The 24,609-nt window shown below is 40.1% G+C and overlaps 2 protein-coding genes and 1 pseudogene across 9 annotated transcripts in view; 1 reads left to right on the top strand and 2 right to left on the bottom strand.

Annotated features, from left to right (window-relative positions):
* Positions 1-24,609, top strand: part of LOC145248983 (uncharacterized) — a 309,978-nt gene that overhangs the window by 117,553 nt on the left and 167,816 nt on the right. The window lies entirely within an intron of this gene.
* LOC145248985 (uncharacterized) overlaps positions 1-24,609 on the bottom strand; it is a 134,679-nt gene that overhangs the window by 48,498 nt on the left and 61,572 nt on the right. For all 4 annotated transcript variants that reach the window (XM_080110820.1, XM_080110822.1, XM_080110823.1 and 1 more), the window contains exons 4-6: positions 21,412-21,705; positions 17,157-17,269; positions 5,019-5,157 (exon numbers count right to left, since the gene is read on the bottom strand). In XM_080110820.1, the coding sequence (XP_079966946.1) occupies positions 5,019-5,157; positions 17,157-17,269; positions 21,412-21,705 (546 nt within the window). The remainder of the gene's footprint in view (positions 1-5,018; positions 5,158-17,156; positions 17,270-21,411; positions 21,706-24,609) is intronic.
* On the bottom strand, positions 15,360-15,539 carry LOC145249156 (U2 spliceosomal RNA; annotated as a pseudogene).

Here is a 24,609-nt window from a genome sequence, read left to right as displayed (position 1 = left end):
TAATGTGGTGATGCCTATGTAAAAAAAAATATCAAAGGCTGTTCAATATTGATTTGTTCTGATCGATCTTTTTATGTTTTCCTGCTGCATGAGAGTTGTCAGGTGATTATCGACCGTTTATTTTGTTTTACTACGTAAATACGCCGTAACAGCTGAACCCACAATTTTTCTATGTTTCAATCAGATCGATTTGATAGCAAACATATGAATAACAGTTACACACTGATGAACTATTTCCTTTCGTGTGAGCTTATCTTCTCAAGCGGAGTGATTGCTCGATTATCCAGCAAAAACATTGTGTGTGGGATGTACAATTGCTGAACTATTTACGCAGTTTTTTTTTAATGGTTTCTAAGTAATTGAACTTCGTTACAAACTTGCAACTTTCTCCTTAACCTGTCACATCAAAGCGGTTCATGTCCTCTTGCTATTGTCAACAACGATGATGGCTAATAAGGCTATGATGTTCATAATATCTTGATGATGATGATGATGTCTACTAAAGTTGTGTTCATAATCCCTTGATGATGATGATGATGATGATGAGAGAATAAGAGTTTGTCATTTTCATTCTTAATTGTTTTGTAACAGAGAACGGACGCACATATAGCAGCTGCAGCTGTATGCAAATGACCGAGCCGTGTGCGAGATGACGTCACAGCAAGAAAAAATGACTATAAAAGGAACGTGTGCGCAGACAAATTATCATGTTCAGGAGGACAGAGGTCAGGAAAAATACCCGGAAATAAAGGTTGTTTCAATAGAAAAAAAGTGACTCGAGTTATTTCTTGTCTTGGTCTCCTTTGCGACAGAGTCTACAATGTGTTGGGTCCCTACATTTAACACGTGTGTAAAACGTGTGTAACATTATAGTTTGTTTCTCTCTTTTTTTTTTTAACTGACCAGTGGCAATTGTAACTTTCTGCGCTCTAAGTATTAAAAATGATTATTTATAATTCTCTTTCTCTCTCTCTCTCATATATATATATATATATATATACTTTGGCCTGACAGAATGATTAGCATTTTTTTTACATAGGCATCACCACTTATGAAGGCCCAGAGGCCACTCGAGGATAAGGGTTAAAGAGTGTACACTAGTCAATTAGACAATATAATAATCGTTAGTAATGAAAATTCGACAAATTTGTTAACTTAAGTGAATCGGCTCATCAAGAACTTGTTTATGTTGGACTTGAAGACAACTATATTGAATCAGCTGGAAAGCCGGAAAACGGAAGACAGTTCCACAGGCGTGCAGTTCTAAGTAAGAAGCTTTGTGCATGGAATCTAGGTTTAGGTTTAGGCACAGATAAAGAGTAGGGGGGGGAATTATGGATATTGGCATGATCACGATCTGTACAGTGAACGCACACATCCATGTTAATACTACAATGCCTACAGAGAAAACTTGAATACTTACTAGACACTATCCTTGAGTGTCTAAGGTCTCTATTTACAGGGGTTTATCAAGGCAACCTGGCATGCGGATACTTTTCCATAGAAGTAAACCGTGACTAAATATTCAAAACCACATAGTATTCACAGCACGAATAAGATCTCTGTATGGTTAACTCAAACTAACTTTTACAAGGAATGGCGCACCTTCTCCAAGTGAGGTTACCTTAAGTCCACCAGACTAGATGAATGGTCGTCCAGTGAGACCAATAGACCACAAGAAAGATATATTCGATTGAGAAGAAAGTTGCGGAATTTTAAAGAGTGTTTTTCGTTCTATCTAATCGTTTAAATTACAATCGTTTAAAAACAATTGTCTTCTTTTCAGAACGTTGAATACAAGATGGAAAAAAGCAAAATCAATCAATTTTCTTATTTCAATTCAAGCTAGGCCGAAAAGCTACTGAAACAGCTCGTGATAGGAACAAAGCATTTGGCCCAGGAACCACTACTGAACGCATAGCATAATGGTAGTTTAAGAAATTTTGTGGCGATGATGAGAATCTTTAAGTTGATGAGCGAAATGATCAGCCATCGGATGTTGACAACGATCAATTAATTGCCATGCACAACTGTTCGAGAACTTGCTTCTGAATTAGACGTAACATGTACAACGATTTCCGACCACTTGAGAGAGATCAGGAAGACTAAAAAACTTGATAAATGAGCGCATCATGAATTGAATGACAACCGAAAGAAACGTCATTATGAGTGTCATCTTCCCTTCATTTACACAACAAGAACGACCCGTTTCTCAACCGAGATGAAAAGTGGGTTCTTTACTACAAACGATGTTCAGCTCGGTGGTTAGACACCGGCAAAGCTCCACAACACTTCCCGAAGCCAGAGTTGCACCAAAAGAAGGTCATGCTGACTGTTTGATGGTCTGCGACCGATCGCATCTATTACAGTTTTTTGAATGCAAGCGAAACCATTACGGCAGAAAAGTACTGTCAACAAATGGATGAAATGCATCAGAAACTTCGACAACAACATCCAACCTTAGTCAACAGAAAATGCCCATTTCTTCTCTACAACAATGCCCAACTGCATGTTACTAAACCGACCCCGCAGAAATTGAACGAATTGGGCTACAACACTGCCTCATCCGCCATACTCTGCAGACCTCTGACCTACCAACTACCACTTTTTCTAGCATCTCAACAACTTTCTGCACGAGAAGTGCTTCAAAAACCTAAGCAATATCAAAAACGCCTTAAGCGACTTCATCGCTACCAGAACACTTGCCAACCTACACAACTATGTATGTCATACAAAGCTATATTATATTTCTCTTAGTCTGTCTGTCGGCCCGTTCTACTTTTTTTCAAAACTACTGGACCGGTTTGGCTGTAATTTTGTATGAACTTTTGTTATGATAATATGCAGTGAACTCAGTGTTATGGTATCTGGTTGATGCACAGTTAGGGATTAATAGTAATTAGTAGGGCTATGACAACAGCATATTCTTTTCATTGTTTTGACTCTTGAGTATATATCTGACAAAGTTAGACACAGTTAATTAACCGAGAACCACATCACTCTATATAAAAGCATATAAGATATCAACGGATACACACTCGAGAGTAAAAAAAATGAAAAGAATATGCTGTTGTCCTAGCCCTCGTGATTATCACCACAATACCACATTTATGCTAGAGGTTTTATTAGATTGACTGCTATAAGATGTCTAGGGGAACTAGTTTAGGAAAAAGAAAACTGATCTGCTTATCATAGAGTTATCACATGTTGTCTTGGTTTTCTCCTGGACACCAATGAAGTTGGGGATTGCTCCACCTTTGAGTCACTATTCATCACACAATCAATCTTTTAGTGGCTGTTGAAAAATGTCATATCAACTTCATTACTTGTGGCCATCTTTGTTTGGCTCTAATATGTCGTCTTGCAGTCAGATCAATTGTAAAAATGCTCAACACATTTTTATGGTTCAATTTTTTTGTTGTCCCCCTGATCCGAACATAACACACAGCATTAATATAACATTTACGTAATCATATATAACCATCCTCCTCCCATCTGAATGTATGGGCGTTGTGTTTTGCCAGTATCCATAGTATACGTTTAGTTAGCTTGAAATCTGTCTGGAAAAAAAGGATCAGCATCTGCTTTGACAAAGAAGAGGGGTGGCGTTCTATTAAATCATGTGATGGTGGTCAAGAGGTTAACGACACAGAATGACGACCTGGGCGTTCCAAGTTCGAATCCAGTTCGTTTCACAAAATCACTTTCATTTGGGATTTTTTTTTTTTTTAGGAATCCATGGCGATTCACGGGGAAACAACAACAATGAGGATGAGGATAACAGTCGGCAAAAAGAATGAACATACAAATTATGAAACCTCATCTCAAAGGATTCTGAAAATATAAAACCCAAAATATAAAACCATTCAGAGGATAGAGATGTTGAATCTCTATTGTGCCAGGTGAGCATTGTCTGAAGATAGCGGTTTCAATCCTACCTAAGCAAAGCAGAGGATTAATTGGTCAAAACGTGGTAAGACGATGACAACTATGGAAGAAAGGTAGTAATTACTAGGGATACAGGTATAAGACTCAGCATTTCTATCTTGACGCGGTTAATCACCTGAAGAAGGCTGGAGGATGAGTTGGCCAAAACATGATGAAACAACAACAACAACTATGAAGATGAGGATAACAGTCTGCAAAAAAAAAATAAAAAGAATGAATGCACTTCTATTAGGATGTTGGCAACATTTACATGGTCCCTCTCATAAGTACCTGAGTTCTTTTGAGAAAGAATTCTCACTACAAATCAGGGAAACCTATGCCAGCAACAGATTTTGTTTATTTGTTTTGTTTTACGGCATATCAACCCTTTTCGGGTTATTTAATGCCGAATCCAGTTATTTTGGAACCAGTTTTTATGCTCCATGTTCTTTATATTTTCAAATATTTATTTGTAGAGTTTGGTTTGGTTGTTTTGTCGTATATCAACCCTTTTCGGGTTATTTAAACTGAATCCAATTATTTTAGAAATAATATTCATGTTGCATCCAGTTATTTTGGAGAAGGTTTTTATTCTTCAAGTTCTTTGTATCTTCAATTGCTAGTTTGTAGTGTTTGGTTTGGTTGTTTTGTAGTGGATTTTATTGTTTTTGTTCCCTGTCATGCAGAACACGAATGAGTTTTGCAATGGGAGAGGGAAAATGGTAACAGTATTCGTTTGGTACATTTTAAGTTAGGAAACCAGTCAGGAAGTGGGAGAGATAGAAAGAGAAATGGGAAAAAGAAAAAAAGGAGGGGATGTTTTTTTTTTTGTTTTTGGTTTTGCAGAACATAATTAAGTTTTGCAAAACGAAGTAGAAAAACAAAAAAAAAACATCAACGTTAGGTGCATTTCATCTCAAGAAGCCAATATCTTCATATAGCCTGATCTAGTAGCACCAGGCCAGCAATAGGATCACCTGTTTAATATGATGATGATGATGATGATTAGGCCACATAGTAAAGACGGAAGATTAAAAATTACGTAAACCAAGTTTTCACATACTTAAAATGAATAAGAAAACGACACATACCATTTTTCACAACTGATTCCTTCCCTCGAACAGCTCGACAACTTAGCGGGAACGAAATTTGGTTTAGTTCAATGCTCTTGTAAGAGAGCAAGGCCGTAGAGCAGCTGTGGTTATTTACACTCGCTGGGGGAATTGTTTTCTTAAAAGAAAAGAAATATTCATTGTAGTTATTACTAAGTTTAAGCCTTCCCTTCTTTTCTTATTAAATAAAATTTGCGTACGTAATTACTGTTTTTTTCATGTTTTTATTATTATTATTATTATTATTATTATTATTATTATTATTATTATATATATATTATATTATTATTATTATTATATATATATTATATTATTATTATTTTATATATATATTATATTATTATTATTATTTTATATATGTATTATATTATTATTATTATTTTATATATGTATTATATTATTATTATTATTATTTTATATATGTATTATATTATTATTATTATTATTTTATATATATATTATATTATTATTTTATATATATTATATATATATATTATATATATTATATTATTATTATATTATTATAATTATTATTATATTATATTATTATTATATTATTATATATATTATTATATTATTATATATTATTATTATATTATTATATATTATTATTATATATATTATATTATTATTATTATAATTATTATATTATTATATATATTATATTATTATGATGATTATTACAGTTATTATTATATTATTATATATACATTATATTATTATTATTATTATAATTATTATTATATTATATATATATATATTATATTATTATTATATATATGATATTATAATTATTATTATAATAATTATTATATCATTATATATTATATTATTATATTATTATATATATTATATTCTGTTATTATTATAGTAATTATTATTATATTTATATATACATATTATTATCATTTTATTATTATTATATTATTATATATATTATTATTATAATTATTATATATATTATATTGTATTATTATATAATTATTATAATTATTATGTAATTATATATATTATATTATTATATACATTATATTATTATAATAATTATTATTATATTATATATATTATATCATTATTGTAATTATTATAATATTATATTATATTATTATTTTTATTGTATTATTATATATATTATATCATTATATATATTATATCATTATTATTATATATATTATATTATAATTGTTGCAATATTTTAGTCTGTAATGGGGTATGATCCCACACAGTCGGACGATTCTATTTATAAACGATGCTGCTAATATTTTGTTCTGTGGAACTGTCTACTACAAACAAGTCACCTACCAGGACTTGTGTGTAACAGCGAACCATCTGAAACTGTTCTGAAACTCAAAATGGCTTACACTTGTACAGGTTATGGGCCCAGCGTGCGTCTTTATTTCGATGGATCCGAATCAAAGTTCGAATTGTGGCAAGTTAAATTTCTGGGACATCTACGAATCCAAAAGCTACACAAAGTACTAGAAACACAACCTGAAAACAGAAACGACCCCGACTTCATTGAAAAGAACGCAACTGTCTTTGCGGAATTAATACAGTGTTTAGATGACTGAAGTCTATCACTGGTAATGAGAGAAGCCCTGGACGACGGCTGCAAAGAATTAAACATATTGAGAGAGCATTATCTATCGAAAGGAAAACCCAAAATTATTTCTTTATCCACTGAACTGACCTCTCTAAAACGAATGGAAGCCGAAACTGTTACTGATTATATTATAAGAGCCGAGACAACTGCAAATTCTTTAAAAATGTCTGGTGAAGTTATAAGTGACAGTCTGTTAATTTCCATGGTCCTTAAGGGATTACCGAGTGATTTCAAGCCATTTACCACTGTGATAACCCAGAAAGAAATACCCATGCCAGGAATAAAAAACGCAACTTTGCCAAAAGCAGTTTTTTTCCTAAGAAAAGTACAAAAATTATGTTATAATTGTGGACGACCTAATCACAAGAGTTTCCAATGTAGATACAGGACTCAAAATGGCGACTACATTAAAAAATGTAGAGAGCTCTGTTAGCGAACATACATTTTTTATTTTCGTGTACATTTGATGCATCAACAAGCAATAACAATTTTCTTGTCGGTTGTGGGGCCACGACACATGTGATTACAAAGGAATCTGATTTTATCAATTTTGATCCCAACTTTAAGCAACAAAATCATTTTGTAGAACTGGCTGACGGGAGTCGAGTCAATGATATCGTTTTGAAAAGAGGCAATGCGAAAATCTCGCTAAAGAACAATAAGGGTGAACTGTGTTTCGGTATTCAGGAGAGCGCTCTTCTGGTCTCAAAATTTAAACAAAATTTAAACAAAATATATTTTCTATGCAGGCTGCCATGGGACAATGTGCAGATATAAACTTTGGCCCCAATAAATCGGGGCTGGTGTGCCCGGATGGAAGACTGTATTATTTGAATAGCGTAGTCCCATCAAAAACCGCCTGCCATGATCTACAGACATGGCATAAAATTCTTGGACACTGCAATATTCCTGATATCAAAAAAGTTGCCGACTTTAGTTGATGGAATGCGAATACAAACATCAAAAACCTTCAACTACGACGTCTGTACGCAAGGGAAAATGACAAACTATTAAAACAAGATACCAGACAAAAAGGCCAAAAAAATCCTATCAATGGTGCATTGGGACTTGAACGGTCCCGTAGAACCGATGGCCAGAAAACATTATTGATATGTGTTGAATTTCGTAGATGACCATTCAGGTTTAATAATGGTTTACTTTTTAAAGAACAAATCTGATACCTTGCTAGCAACTAAGAAATATCTAGCCGACATGGCCCCCTACGGTGAAATCAAGTGTATTCGCTCTGACAACGGTACGGAATTCACCTATAAAGACTTTGAACTTTTATTAATTAACCATCGTATCAGGCATGAAACATCAGCTCCTAGATTGCCACACCAAAACGGGACTGCTGAACGTGCGTGGCAGACACTTTTTGAAATGGCAAGATGCCTACTCATTGAATCAAAACTCCCTAAAAACCTCTGGATGTATGCACTTATGGCGGCAGCCTATATACGCATCAGGTGTTTTAACAAAACACTATCTAAAACTCCATATGAATCTTTCTGCGGTAAAAAAAAAAAAAAAAAAAAACCCAGGCGGTGTACCTCAGTCCAACAGGTGCTGGGCCGGTTCCCGGCCCCTCACCTGTTGGGCTGAGTGTCAAGTGACGAATCCTTGACTTGTACTACCCTGTCTCCCTGCAGCTGAAGCCGTTAGGAGACACATCCCATCACAAGAGTCTGTAAGATATTTAGTCGTATCAGCCCCGGCCCTGGCCCTGGCATTATCTACTGCCAGGACCTCATTTGGGGTCCGATACATCTTAGGCACCAAGGCCAGTAAGGGGGGGAAGTGGGGAAGAAAACGGGACTTTGCTAAATTTCCTAGCTAGACTTGCGTTAGAAAGCAAGTATTTTATTTAGATAAAACCTAAACTAGTTTCTATCATACTAAGTTCACATCCGCCTACATGCTTACCAGGACCTACTTAAAATGACAGCTCCCCAGCTTAACGGGATGGCGGGTGACATTCTTTCTGTTTGAAAAAAGGAAAAAAGATATTTGCATGCAAACAAAACAAAAATTTATGTACAAACTAAAAGTATAATTTTAAAAAAAAATTAAAAAAAAAAAATTTTTTTTTTATTAATAAATGGGGGTAAGATGATGGGGAGGGGGGCAAACTAGAATACACCCAAAAAGAAAGAAAAAGAAAACAACTCAACAAAATGCCTATGGGGGCGGGTTAGTAAGGGGACCCTCCCTACCTAACGGCTGGTCTGTCGTATAAAACGCCCACTGTCTTCCGGTCCTCTTCCCCCGGGGGGAAAGGGTGAAAGCAAGCAGGTCGTTTCCTAGAGGGGAGTAGAGGAACTAGGGTCTTGTATGAAAAATAAATTAGGGTCGGGGATAACAGGGATGGATGGCGTCTTCCAAGATAAAATACGTAATGGATAAAGACAGGCTGAGGACAAAATAAAACACGTGGACATTGGGCATCTTTGGAAGCTCTCCTAGTGCCAATCTATCAAAAAAAATAAAAAGCTATGGGGATAGGATCAAACTCACATACACCCTAGTCTAGGCCCTAAACAAAGTACATGCTTTCCACTCTAGGTGGTTACTCTGCCTTACTAAAAAACCTACTCCTACCCATGTTACGAGGTAAACCCCGTATTAATATTAAGGGGCTGGGTTCCGAGTGCACGACAATCGAAACTTCAGCACCTCAAGACGAATACCACTAGGGTGGGAACACGAGCTCATACCTAGCCCCTCGTCGGATGCACAAGCTAGTGTTGTGCACCCATCTCCTATCAAAGTCTATGCGGTGCAATCTTTCCCAATCACATCTGATTTTTATTTTAAGTTGATGCTTAAAATAAACAACCAGATCCTGATCGGAAACAGATTGCCCCTCATAGACAATGCTCAGACGTGAAACCCACGTCACTAGCCTAGCTACAGCCAGGATCGCCAGAAACACCGCCTGTTTCTCCCTGATAAACGGCGAGTCCACATTGTCAACCACGTACGCCAAATCAAGTGGCACCGACCGCTCGGGGTCGATGCGAGCCGTTACCCCTCCGACATACTCCCAGAGACTCTGTACCCCGCTGCAAAGAAAGAATGCGTGATCTCTCGTTTCCTCCTCATCTTCATCATTGCAGCGTGGGCACTGGGGATAGTAATAATCCCTATCCTGGAAATCCCTGGCTAGTCGGCCGAAGAGTGGCAACGCATCCCGGACTAGCCTCCACGTAATAGAAAATTCTGAGTTATTTAAGTAGCTACTGGCAGGCGCTCAACTCCACAGTGAGAGAACTTCCCCTCTCGACAGATGCAGCCGCTCCACGAGCGGGTCTTTCGCAGTACCCTCCACTAAATCCTCATATAGCCTCCACCTAGGCCGTGCAAGGTCACTGGACCCCGGCAATGCCCTAAGGGCGGCTCGGCATTCGGTCAGGAAGCACCTTTCCCCCGCCGGTCTTCTGCGACCTTCAGCGGCAGGGTCGGATATGAGCCGTGGGAAAGCTTGCTCCACGACTGGTACCCAGGGCACTTCCTCTATCAGTGTCCAACTCAGGAACGCCAGTCTTTCTGCGTGCTTGTGACTTCGCAGATCAGGCATCCCCAAGCCTCCCTCACTAAGCTTCTGCGTACAGACCTGTCTACGAACATACGGCTTCCCTCCCTTCCAAAGAAGTTTGAAAAGGAGGCGCTCTAAAGCCTTACAGCGGTTCGCAGGCAGGGGAAGAACAGATAGACGGTAAAGGATCAAAGGAAACACGTACGTAGCACATGCCTTCGCGCGACCCTTCCAGGATAATTTCCTCCGAATCCAAGTCCCTACTGACGATTCGACCTTAGTCTGTACCTCCGACCAATTCTTGTCCAGCTGGAGATCCGGCCCAAACCACACACCGAGGATCTTTACCAGGCCATCAGTCCAGCCGAACACACCTGGAAGCGAGTTTACCCCGGTCCAGGCACTCAACCGCAGGCCGACGGACTTGCTGCAATTGATCACGGCCCCTGTGACAACTTCGTACTCAGCGATCGCCTCTATCACCGCTTCAATATCGCTATGTTGCGCAACGAACACGGTGACGTCATTGGCATACGCGGACACCCTGGCAAATTCGCCGCCAGGCAGAGCTATGCCGTGTAGGACTGGTCTCGTCACCTCGTCCCTTAATTTGCGAAGGAAGGGCTGCAACGCCAGGACATAAAGCAGAGGCGACAGCGGGCAACCCTGCCGCACCGACTGGGAGACCCCAAAGGACTCCGACAACCTACTGTTTACTTGCACCACCACCGCGGGATCACGATACAGGGCGGAGATCCACTTGCGGAAGTCCAGACCAAAGCCGGCGGTTTCCACAACAGCCCTTAGGAACCCATGGTCCACCCTGTCGAACGCCTTGGACTGATCTAAATTGATCAGCGCTGCTTCTGTGTCGTCTTCTAACCCCTCTATTATCGTGCGAACCAAGTGCAGATTGCTTTGAATTGATCGACCCTTCACAGCGTAGTTCTGATCCGGTTCGACCAACTCGCCGATTACGACCTGCAGTCGGTTCGCAAGAATACGGGACAAAATCTTGAAGTCTGCGTTAAGCAGAGTTATGGGTCTATAATCATCTAAGTTCCCCCCTCCATGTTGGTCCCCCTTCTTCAGCAGCGTGACCACTCCTTTGGTTACCTGCCTCGGGATCGAATCCTGGGCAAACCAGTGGTTAAACACGCCCGTCAAAAGGGGCACAAACATGGGCGACAGCCTCAAGTACAGTTCGTAGGGCAAACCATCAAGCCCCGGAGATTTGTTGTGGCCAACCTGCTTCAACGCAGTAATGACCTCGCGCTCCGTAACCATCCCCTCGCAACTAGCCGCTCGGGCCGCAGTAAGGCAGGGCGAGCCAGCTAAATAGCTGCCAAACTCCTGGCCGCGGAGTTGAAGCGCTCCTCCAAATGTTGCCGAAACCCATTGCAGATCTCCCGCGCCGACACGAGAGAGCACCCTTCCAGGTTTTTCACCTCCCGAATGTACCCATCCGAGCCACATCTTAGGGCGGCCCTACGCTCAACAGCGTCAACGTTCACGGCTTCGTTGGAGACTCTTTTTATCCTAGCCCTAATTACCTGACCTTCATATCGCTCGCTAGCCAAGCGATTGAGGTCCCCCTTAACTAGAGCTAGTTCTAGGGAATTCCCCCCTGCCACCGCCCGGGTCAATCTATCCTCTAGGTGCTTTTTGGTCCGAGCCCTAGTTAACGCGAGGCGTTCGCTATATTGGACACAAAATTGCCTAATGGTGACCTTAAGATTAACCCACCATCTACTCCCGGTAACCGCCCCCACTAACTCCCTCTGAATTAGTGTCGTCAGCTGCTCCCGGAAGTCGCCTGACTCCAACAAGGAGACGTTCATCTTCCAGTAGCCAGCCAACCTAGGCCTATTACCTAACTTCAAACGGGCCAACACGAGTTTGTGGTCTGAATGACCTAACCAGTGGAACGTGGGACAAGATAGGGAATCTATATCGCCCCTTCTAATTAACATTCTGTCCAAGTATGTACTCGAACAGGTGGCCGAGCTAGATTGCCACGTCCACATCTCCCTCCCAGGGTGATCCAGACGGAACTTGACGACCAGATCTCATGAGGCCATCAGGTCAGACAGGCTGCTATCACACCTCCCCGGCCCACTAGGCCCCCCCGACCTTATCTATCTTGGGGTCCAGGACGGCATTCCAGTCCCCCATTAAAACTACCCGCTCCGGACCCGAAGAGAGAAACACCTCCACCTGCTGAAAATAGGAAACCCTCTCGCTGTGGATGTTAGGCGCATAGACTGCTATGATCCGGAACGCGCCGCTTTTAATGGCAACATCGACCACGACCAGCCTCCCATGAGCGTCCGCATGAACAAGTGTAACCATCGCAGATAGGGTGCAACTTACCAGCACAGAAACGCCCCGGCTCAGGAGACTGCCATATGCTGAGTAAACATCAAAATCGTTTACCAGCACATCGCAGTCCTCAGCCCCAACAAAGTGGGTCTCCTGTATTGCAGTTATGTCTACCTCAAGGGCCACGAGATCCCTCAGCACGCGAGCAGCCTTGCTTCGAGATCTCATGCCCCTTGCATTCAAACTAGCTAGGTTTAAGTTCGCGGCCATGTTCCCCTATCTAGTAATACTCGTCAATCAAGGGTCTGAAATCCTCGGGGGAAAGGGCGCCGAAGGTCTGGCCAAGACTGCCCGTGAGCAGGTCGGGCATAAGCCGCCCGTCTCTGGCCAGACCCCCCACGTCCAGAGGGAACGTCAATTTTAAAGCTCTATAGAAGGAGGGGTGAACGTAAATTGGGACCCTTCCCTCACAGCGTTTAGCGATCTGCAACAACGACGGGTGCTCCCCATCCACTAGCCTGAAGCCTGGAAACGCGGTCTTTCCAGCATCCTACATTCTCCATAGGGCCTTCGCTCGCCCACCCCTGTTCGGCCTCATGAAGGTGATCATATTCGGCGCGTCCGAGAAATTCCTTGGGGCAGTGACCTCCTTCCCATCGACGGTGGTAAAGTTCTCTAGTACCCGCAGGTACTTCCTTTGGGTTCCGTTGAGGCCACCGGCCGTGCGCTCTACTTCGCACAGACGGTCCCCAGGCCAGAACGGAAATTACCTGGTTTTTTCCTTTCTGGGGGCCGCCTTCTCCGGGTCTTTATCTTCCGCTGCTTCCACAATGACCGGAGCCTCTTCCTTTGACTCTGAGGTGTTGGTTAGGGGAGGGGTGGGCTGAGCTTCTTCTTGGGGGGTTGTTGTTGGAGGCTCAGTGCAAGGGTCTTCCATCTGCACCTCAACGGGTGTTTCTTGTTCTGTCTCATTCGGCACCTTCTTGGGAGTTTTTTCGGGAGTCGCTTTGGGCGTCTCCTTCCTTTCTTTTTTCTCTGCTTGTCTCTCCTTTAACTCGCTCTCCTCTCCCTCCGACTCAGAGGAGCTCATTTTTAATTTCCTTTTGGTCGTTGCCACCGTTGATCTGGTTGGTACTGGGGGGCTTTCTGCCTCTTTCCTCTTCCCCCTTTTGGCAACGACCTTACTTCAAGTTCCGCCCTCTGCGCTCTCCACGTTCGTCTTCTCCTGCATTTTGCTGCCCACTCTTTGCCCTTCTGCCTCTCCTGCCTTCTGGGTGTTCTGCTCCTTTCTCAGTGGGCAGAAACGCACCACGTGTCCGGGCTTCATGCAATGCCAGCAGTACGGCCTCCTCCCTTCTACAATTACGGCCATCTGCGAGCCCTCACAATTTAGCTGGGCCGGGATCTTGTGGAAGTTCTCCCTATTCACCCTCATGAAGATCTTATAGGATCCTGTCTGGATGTTCCTTGGGCCCTTCGTAGTGTGAACTTCCTCCACTTCTCCGAACTGGGCGAGGGTAGCTCCCAGCTGGTCCTCTCCGATGAAACTAGGGACTCCCAGGACCGTGACTCCCGCTCTTCTTTTGGACAAATACTCAGGCCTCAATCTCAGATTCCTCCACGTGAGGTCCCCTCCTGCTAATTTTTCTGCCTCCTCCTTCGACGGCAGGATGAGATCCCACGTGGCATGATATCTTCTCACCAGGTATTGTGCCGGGATCTTCAAATCCCCCAGGATCTCGAACATTTTTTCCAGGGGCACCCCGGTGAGACCTTTTCCGTTTGTCTCCAGGGTCACCAAAGAGACCGTTCTTTCTTTGATATCCTCCAGCGCCCCTGGAACTATCTTCATCGTGTTTCCCTCAACAAACTCCTTGAAACGGCTCTCTAGCAGGTCCTTGTAGTATTTGGGGGGTTTCTTCTCCAGCCTCTTCTTTCTCCAAGCACTTTGCGGAGTCTCTACTTTATCTGGTGTGGGAGTCCCGGCTGCTTCCACCACGACTTGCCCTGCTGGTATCGGAGAGGTGTCGCTCTGACTCTGTGTAAGGGCTGGCGACTCACTACCGCTGGCTGGCGTCATTCCGTCTGCCGATCCCCCCACCCTCGGGGAGCACCCATCTACAACTATTACTTCTGCAGACCATACCCTCCTCAACTCTTCTACTACCGGTTTGGCCGGGCTATTAGTCTCCGACTGAGACCTTGTTAGAGGGGTATTTCTCTCCTCGTCAAAGACCCACCACTTCTTAACTGCCCGCCTCTGCTTTTTCGACCCTGCTGCGGGCACCGCCCATGGACGCTTCTTTTCCATCTCGACCACCTTCTCGTCACTGGGGTTGCCTTTCGCAATGGCAAACCCGGGAACCACACTGGGGGTAGCGACTGTACTGGGGTTACCATTCAGGGTAGCAACCCACGACCCGACCGAACTGGTGTTACCTTTCGGGGTGGCAACACCCGGCACCGCTTCTACCGTACTGGGGGCAGCGACCCCCGCTCGCGATCCGACCGCCAACGACGATTCTGGGGTGGCGACCCCGGGAACCCTTCTCGAACTGGGGGTGCCTTGCGGGACGGCACCCCCTGGACCCTTCACGAACTCTACACCTGGGGCGTCCCCCAAGGTGGCAGGAGCAGAGGCCTGCTCCATCTATTTTGGCGGCCCAAGGCCCAACCAGACGCCCGCCGATTCGGAAACCAAGGGGACCTTCGCCTAAAAAGGCACGTCGGTTTCCCTTGGCCCTGCCGGCTGCTTAAGCGCTAGCTGGACCCTGGACTATCTGCAAGAGAGGAGAAAGTAAAACAATTAGTAGTTGCCCAAGGTGGGCAATAATAAAAACAAGCAACAAGAAAAAACAAAAAGTCCTTGTGGGTCCAAATCCCCAAAGAAGGGGCTGGTCCTTGCAAGAAAAAGCAAAAACAAAAAACTTTTGGTCAATGACGAAAAGCTCACACCACGACACTTAAGAGCAGACCGCAGAGAGCACTGAAGAACAGATACTACACTTTGGTATTAGCCAAAAGGCCGAGAAGCGATCCCATCATCACAAGAGTCTGTAATGGGGTATGATCCCACACAGTCGGACGATTCTATTTATAAACGATGCTGCTAAGAACTGACGAATCAAATTAATTCACGTTCTGCTACAAACCAATCAGGAACCAGAATTGCTTCATAAATATTAAACCTTTTCTGGAGCAATTTCACATGTTCTTTCCCGGGTTTCGACACGGTAAGAATATTTTGTTCTGTGGAACTGTCTACTACAAACAAGTCACCTACCAGGACTTGTGTGTAACAGCGAACCATCTGAAACTGTTCTGAAACTCAAAATGGCTTACACTTATACAATAATTATTATTATTAAATATATATTATTATATATATTATATTATTATTATTATATTATTATTATTATTATTATTATTATTATTATTATTATTATTTTATTCTTCTTATTATAATTATTATTATCAGTTATTATTTAACCCATCCCTACTTTTCTTGTGTAATGAAACGTGCATTGCGCTTTCTTTCGCTTTTTGATATCATACGATATCATTAAAGTTAAGTTTCTGCTACTTTCTCATGAAATAAAATTTGCATACGTGATTATTATCAGATATTATAAAGATTAAGCCTTCCCAGCTTTTCTTAAAACATGAAACTTGCATACATAATTACTGTTTTCTTTCTTTTCATTATTATCATCTACCAGTAGCCTTTCTCTTTTCAATAAAGCCCAAATAAGAGTTTTCAATCTAATAGATCCCACTTTGTTAACTAAGCTCCAACCTCTGCCCCATTACCGCAATGTTGCATCTCTTTGCCTGTTTAACAAATGTGCCTTGATGAACTCATTGCACTTGTGCCTTCCCGACGTACATATCCCTGACAAACCCGCTTAGCAAAAAAATCTCACCCCTTCACTGTTGAGGTCCCTAAAATGCCAAAAAACTTTCTACTCTAATAGTTTCTTTCCTTGACTTTGGACTTCTCTTTCTACTACCTACTTCCCTGACTGTACTAATATGAAGAAGTTTAAATGTAAGGTAAACGAACATCTTGTTAATCGTTCCTAGGCATGGTCCCCAATAGTCGCCCCTTACGTTCAAGTGGTGATATGCCTTGTTAGAGGTGAACGTGATTAAAAAAATGATAAAAACTTGGTTTCCGTTACTTTCTCCTGAAATGAAACTTGCATACGTGATTACTCTTTCTTTTTTATTATTATCAAACATTATTAAGATTAAGTTTAACATTTGCTGAGATTATCAGTTTTCTACATCATTGATGCCGTTTCATTCTCGTGGCTTCCATAGAGATACTGACCTGAAAACCTTTTTTCTCCCCACTCGAAAACATAACATTCTTCATCATCTTTTATGTTTTGTCTCTGGTGTTTGACCTCTGCCCCCTTTCTCATGTTGATGTCACCTATCTCCGGAAACGATTCTGTTTGTAGATTAAGGTTATCCTGACATGTAATAATTGTGATACTTACCAAAATTCACACTAGCTAAATTAAATAAAAGCATTATTTAAAAATTAAAAGTAGTATTTTTTCCTACCAGTCCATAACATATGTTCACTAGGGAAAAAGTACACAAAGCTAGAGAAAAAATCCACACAAGCAGAATCCTTTCCACTTACCCCATTACTGGTGCATGTTACATCCGGGAGGGGGTTCGAACATGACGTTGTTATGTTCCACATGTCGGCATATACTGACGATTCCTGAATTGTCAACTCCAAAGGTGGATTAGCTGTAAAGAAAAGTAAGAAACGTGAAATATTAACAAAGTATTACACAGTAACCTTATATAAAGTAAAATACGCTTGTCCCCTATTCTCTTAACCAGAATAGCTTGATAAACAAAAGCTGCAAAAAAGATCTGCTTTCTTATTCATTCTCACCCAAAATTTCCCCATGTTCATTTTTTAATCTCATTAATCAATTTCAGTGTTTGGTCCGGATCAATATTTCTTTTTGTCTTAAAAGAAAGGTGATGGGGTTTTTACCTACTCATTGATATTAACTATGTCTACCACCATTATATCGTCATTTTATGTCCAATAAAGTTGCTATGGTAATTCTTGTTATTAATTCATCACAATTTTTATTTGTGCCTTATTTTTCTCGTGCCTAAATTTGTTTTTCCTTATTTTGTCGTACCTAAATTTGTTGTGCTCTAATTTGTAGTCCCTTGATTTGTCGTACTTTGACTTTTGTGACTTTATTTGTGCCTTAATTTCTCGTGCGTATATTTGTTTTCCCTTAATTTGTTGTACCTAAATTTATCGTTCCTTGATTCGTCGTACCTTGATTTTTCGTGCCTTTATTTGTTGTGCCTTAATTTCTTGTGCCTAAATTTGTTTGTCCTTATTTTCTTGTGCTCTAATTTGTCATGGTTTGGTTTGTCGTATATTTACTTGGTGTGCCTTTATTTGTGCCTTAATTTCTCGTGCCTGATTTTTTTTCCTTAATTTGTTTGCCTAAATTTGTTGTGCCTTGATTTGTTAAGCCTAAATTTTTTGTGCCTTTATTTCTCATGCCTTAATTCCTCATGCTTAAATTTGCTTTTCCTTATTTTGTTGTGCCTGAATTTGTTGTGATCTAATTTGTTGTACCCTGATTTTTGTGCCTTTATTTGTGCCTTAATTTCTCGTGCCTAATTTTGTTTTTCCCTAATTTGTTGTGCTTTGATATGTCGTGCCTTGATTTTTGGTGTCGTTATTTGTGCCTTAATTTCTAATGCCTAATTTTGTTTTTCCTTATGTTGTTGTGCCTAAATTGTTGTGCCCTGATTTGTCGTAACTTAATTCATCGTACCTTTATTTTTGTGCCACAATTTCTCGCGCCTAAATTTGTTTTTCCTTAATTTGCTGTGCCTAAATTCGTTGCGCCCAAATTTCTCCTGCCTTGATTTTTTGTGCTTTTATTTGTCGATCCTTATTTTCTCGTGCCCAAATTTGTTTTTTCTTATTTTGTTGTGTCTAAATTTGTAATGTCTTGATTTGTTGTACCTTGATTTTTTGTGACCTTATTTTTGCCTTAATTTCTTATGCCTAAATTTGTTTTTCCTCAATTTGTTGTGCCCTAATTTCTTGTGCCTTGATTTGTCGTGCCTTGATTTTTTGTGCTTTTATTCGTCGTGTCTTAATTTCTCGTGCCTAACCCCCCCTAATATGTTGTGTTTTAATTTATTATGGCAAAATTTGTAATTCCTTAATTTGTTGTGTCTTAATTGGAGTGTAATGTCATCTGCCCATTGTAGGATTGAATTTACGATCCAAAATGGCAACACATGTATGGCTTAGAGTCAAAATAACGGAAAGAATATATTGGTTTATCCATAAGGATACAAATCATCAACCAATATACACATCACACTTTTTCTATCCAAAAGCAATACTTGTGCAGATTTTGAAGCGTCCACTCCGTTTTGTCTGGAACATGATATAAACTGCTCCAAGCGTCCACTCGGTTTTGTCTGGAACATGATGTAAACTGCTTTAAGCGTCCACTCGGCTTTGTCTGGAACATGACGTAAACTGCTCCAAGCGTCCACTCGGCTTTGTCTGGAACATGACGTAAACTGCTTTAAGCGACCACTCGGCTTTGTCTGGAACATGACGTAAACTGCTTTAAGCGTCCACTCGGCTTTGTCTGGAACATGACGTAAACTGCTCTAAGCGTCCACTCGGCTTTGTCTGGAACATGACGTAAACTGTTCCAAGCGTCTACTCGGCTTTATCTGGAACATGACGTAAACTGTTCCAAGCGTCCACTCGGCTTTGTCTGGAACATGACGTAAACTGCTCTAAGCGTCCACTCGGCTTTGTCTGGAATATGACGTAAACTGCTCTAAGCGTCCACTCGGCTTTGTCTGGAACATGACGTAAATTGTTTTAAGCGTCCACTCGGCTTTGTCTGGAACATGACGTAAACTGCTCCAAGCGTCCACTCGGCTTTGTCTGGAACATGACGTAAACTGTTCCAAGCGTCTACTCGGCTTTGTCTGGAACATGACGTAAACTGTTCCAAGCGTCTACTCGGCTTTGTCTGGAACATGACGTAAACTGTTCCAAGCGTCCACTCGGCTTTGTCTGGAACATGACGTAAACTGCTCCAAGCGTCCACTCGGCTTTGTCTGGAACATGACGTAAACTGCTCTAAGCGTCCACTCGGCTTTGTCTGGAACATGACGTAAACTGTTCCAAGCGTCTACTCGGCTTTGTCTGGAATATGACGTAAACTGCTCGGGTTTGCCTGTAATCTGATGCAAGACGCCTATCAACAAATCACAATGCGCGGCAACGAGCAGACGACTTGTGAATAGATATTGGAAGAGGAAAATAAACAAAACACAAAAAAACAAAACTAAATATTACATGGAAAACATGGAGACTAACAACACTATGTATTTATATTGTTATATTGTTAGACAAACAACTGCAGACGCCTGAAGAAGTATCTTTTTTTTTTTTTTTGTCAAAATCAGAAATTAATCAGATGTCAAAAAAAAAAGGGCATTACATATGATATGGCGTTAGATGCATCATTGTAAAGAAAAGCTCCGTAAACGACGTATGCAGCTCGAGGTACCGAAGTATTTTCTTACAATTTTCTTTGACCCCCCCCCCCAAAAAAAAATCAAAATTTTTTAACGATTAAACCTTTTATAAAAATTTCTTGCGATTATTTAAAAAAAAAAAAAAACAATTTTGAACAGAAACAAAAAATACTCGAAAATAAAAAATTTTTGCTTCTTCGAACCTTTTTGAAAACCTTTGAAAGCCCCCCCCCCCAAATACAAGATATATTTTTAAAGAAAACAACTTTTGTTTGCTAAACATTATCTATCAAAAATGAAAAACTTTAAATGAATAATAAAACAAAATTACAGTAGGTCATTTTTTTTCTTCTTTTTTATTTCTACGATTCCCAGTTATTTTACTATTTTTCCGTTTCATACAGTTGTTAAGATTTGATCATCGGCGACACTCATGTTCAGGGTAAAGCCGAGTGGACGCTTAGATACATCCGATTCAAACTCTGTACAAGTACGACAAAAGCATATAAGATGGCAACACATGTATAACCGAAAGATAAAATAATGAGAAGAATATGTTGTTTTATCCATAAGAAAATATGTCATCAAATGAGATGCACAGTATTCTTTTCCTTAACAAAAACATATAAAATAGCAACATATCCTTATAGACATTTTTTTTTATTAAAAAATAACAAACAAAATTATTAATATTTACTTACTAATGCCGTTGAAAGTACCTATTTACTATGCCTCCCCACGGGACAGAGTTAGACACCAGGGTCGTTTTTTAACGTGGAGAAAAGGTACAAAAATAAAAATTGTCTCAGTCGTGAAGGATTTCTCCTCCACCGAAAGAGAACAAGAAATAGAAGTGCAGCATCTGAAGAACAGATACTACACTTTGATCTTGTCCCGAAATGCCGTTGAAAGTAACGAATTCAATATAACTTCCGGTGTTATCTGAGCATAACCATTCAAATTAAATTCATGGTCACGTGACTTCATCTTTCTCTGCTTTTCCTCACAAAAAAGTTGTCTAGTAAATGCCACTTGCATTTCATAAATCTTACCTTAAAAATGGTTTAAATGATAAAAAGACCAAATCTAATCTTAAATGATATGAAACTCTCAAAAAAATGTTTTTGCATTTGTACGTTTTATCATTTTTTTTTAATTCTACGTATTTATAAATCAATCAATTTTTTTACTTAATAATTCTTATTGACATTTTCTTTATTCGGAAATGAAAATAAAATTATTAATATTTAAAAAAATACATGATTTGTTTAATATTTCATATCTTCTTTACAATCGAATTACATGGGTCAAAATTATTAATATTTACTTACTAATGACGTTAAAAGTTACAAATTCAATATAACTTCCGGTGTTATCCGAACACGACCATTTGTTTTGGTTTGGTTTCACCTTTTTTATGATGAGATTCATGTTATAACCATTTCTTGAAAGCTCGAATCTGTGATTCACGTCACAAGTTGTTAGATTCCTACACCGAAGTATATTACCATTTTTCACATTTTCCCATTGTAAACGATTGAATTTAGGATCAACAGGAAAGATACAGGTTAGTGCTGCGCCGCTTTCTTCCATAAAATCGGAGGCATTTGCAGAAGAAATAATTTCTAAAAAAAACAAAAAACAAAAAAAATTGGATTCAATACATTAAAATAAGATTTTGAAACAAAGTTTTACAATGGAAAACTATTATCCTGTTGTAGCACCGTAGCATTTAGTGGAAACAAAATATAATAAACAGTAAATGCAACAAATAAATGGTGTGGTTATACGTCAGTCCGACTGCCAAGTGTGAATGACTTGTGAATAAATTGTGTGCTAACACAGAGAGACATATTCTCCCCGTCTTCATAGTAAGTGAAAAGGTTTATTATCAACACATACTCTTATATATTTATAGTGACCTCCATTGGTTGTGTAAAATCGGTGACGACATTGAGTTAGGAATATTCAGATAAATATTCAGTCGAGCCAATCTGGCTGTTCGCTTGCATTTTTCGGAACAAAGGAATATCAGTTTATGGTATTTTTCGAACGGTTAAACAAGATGACATCTGTCACCGAAAATACATATTCATCTCCTTTCCTGCTCAATAATTAATTCAAATTTTCCACCATCTTCATTTACGACGATCCAAGCCCACTCACACAAAGGTTAACACTTGATAATTTATTGTTTCAGACGCTTTAATGCCTATGTACCTATTTACTATGCCTCCCCACGGGACAGAGTTAGACACCAGGGTCGTTTTTTAACGTGGAGAAAAGGTACAAAAATAAAAATTGTCTCAGTCGTGAAGGATTTCTCCTCCACCGAAAGAGAACAAGAAATAGAAGTGCAGCATCTGAAGAACAGATGGTATTTATTTGCTCCCCCACCGAGCAAATTAGGCACAAGGCCAATTTTTAATGTGAGGAGTGAAGGGAGGGGGAAGGGAAAAAGGGGACCAGCTCCCGAGAGGTGGGAAATGGGAGCTGGTTAAAGGTCAGGTATGTGGGGTTGCCCCCACATCTGGTCTTTGCTTGTAGTATCTGTCGGAACAGATACTACACTTTGGTCTTGTCCCGAAGGCCAAGTATGTGTATCCTCTCTTTTTCTCTTCCAGTTAAATTTAATTTTTAAAACCTTACAAATCTCATTTTGTGTCGATTATTGCCTATCGTAAACATCTGCTACGTCAACTGCCTATGGCAACGATTTGGTACAGACACGTTGACAACAATTAGGACGCTTTTACTAGATTCACATCTTTTATCGATATTTTTTGCTAAGACAGTTTTTCTTCGAAAGTGCAAAATAATTTTGACCTACTAACCTTCACATTAATATGCATTTATACACAATTAGATGCTCACTTTAAGATTTTTAGCGAGGTCTGTTCATCGCGGTGGATACTCAGCTTGTGTTGTTTGCCTTTTAGACGTTAACCAGTTTTATACTCTTTGCTCTTTGTGTGAGTCGATTTATATGTAAAATTAAGCTTAACTCTCAGGCGATCTCACAGGGAGATCTCTTCTCTGCTACAGGGCTCCCCACTAAAAACGGTTGTGGGAATATCACCACCGTTCGACACCGAGGCGTGTGTAACAGAAGCTGATAGTAGAATTTAGGTACAGTAATCTCTTGCGAGTTTCTTGGGCCAGTGAACTGTCTTCCCTGCTCTCGTTTTGTATGGTGTAGTTGCTTGTTCAGTTGGTTTTATCGGTGACTGTAAAGGGTCGAAAATGTCTATGTCAGGCGCATCCAACACGGTGGTTTCGCACTCATTATGGGCTTTCTTTAAGCTGTCCACATACACCGTCTCGGTGCGACCATTTATATTCAGTTTGAAATATATATTTTTTTCTTGTCAAAACTTTGAATGGCTCCAGATAGGAAGGGCTCAAAGGTCCACTGACCGCGTCATTTCGAATGAATACACGAGTCCATTTATCCATATCTCTTGGGAGATGTGCTGAAATCATTTGTGAAAGAGGACACAGGGGAGGTAGTCTCGAAAAATATGTCCAAAGCCGTGAGACGTACGATGAGATGACTGTGTTGAATGAATTTTCAGGTGTGAACATTGTACCAGGTAAAGCCAAGTTAGTGCCATACAGCAGTTCTGCACAATTGTTTGTTAGTAGGTTGAAAGCGGTGAGCGGATCTGCACAATTGTGTTCTTAGTCTGCTAGAGCGTTTGCAGAATCTAAGCGAGGAGGTTGAAATTGCTGAACAAGTGCAAATGCATCTGCACATTCTTAGTCTACAAGTTCATCTGTAGAGTATAAGCAATAAGGTTGAAGTCGGTTACATAAAGGCTTGCAAGCGAGTCTGTAGTGCCAAGTACAGGCGAGTTTGTACCCATGTCGGTGTGCATCGTTCGTGTTGATCGGGTTCCCTATGCCATGGTTGAATCAACGAACGTCCAATCGTCGAGTTTTCCAATGTGCGTGTCGCAGCTAACTTGTTTTAAACTGGTGACTTCTTCCATAACGTCCAGTCGCTGAGTTTTTCCTTGAAGTGGGTTAGTTATTATATCCCGAACTGTTTTAGCTAATGGTGCCGGCATGCCATAACACAAAATGCGTAGCTGATTATGTGGGGGGGGGGAGGACATCGTGAATTTAAAAAAAGGCGTCCACTTGTTCAAATCATAATTTCGCATTTTCTGCGAATGACAGTAGAGATATAAAACTCATTTTTTTCTTTTCTTTTTTTTTTTACAGTGAAAAAAAAAAAAAAAAAGAACGGACGGACCAAATGAACAAAAGAAAATTTATGGACTAAGAGAAATTTGCACACAATTTTTTTTTTTTCTTATCAAAATATAAAATGTCACAATTAATAAATAATTTTAGTGTGTGTATGTGTGTGTGTATAAAAATAAAAGGAAATTTTCAGACGTTCTTCAAAACTTTCTTTGAAGAAAGTAATAAAGTTTCAACAGCCTAGCACAAGAGGACAACAATTCTTTTGTTCGTCTGTAGTATTACTTTGTAGTATTACTTTGTAGTAATTTTTTAATTGA

The sequence above is a fragment of the Euprymna scolopes genome, chromosome 27 (genome assembly GCF_053919585.1).
Source record: "Euprymna scolopes isolate OS-2025 chromosome 27, ASM5391958v1, whole genome shotgun sequence".
NCBI classification, from domain to species: Eukaryota; Metazoa; Mollusca; class Cephalopoda; order Sepiida; family Sepiolidae; genus Euprymna; species Euprymna scolopes.
The sequence above is the reverse complement of the archived record's forward strand: the minus strand, read 5'-3'. Positions and strand labels throughout refer to the sequence as shown.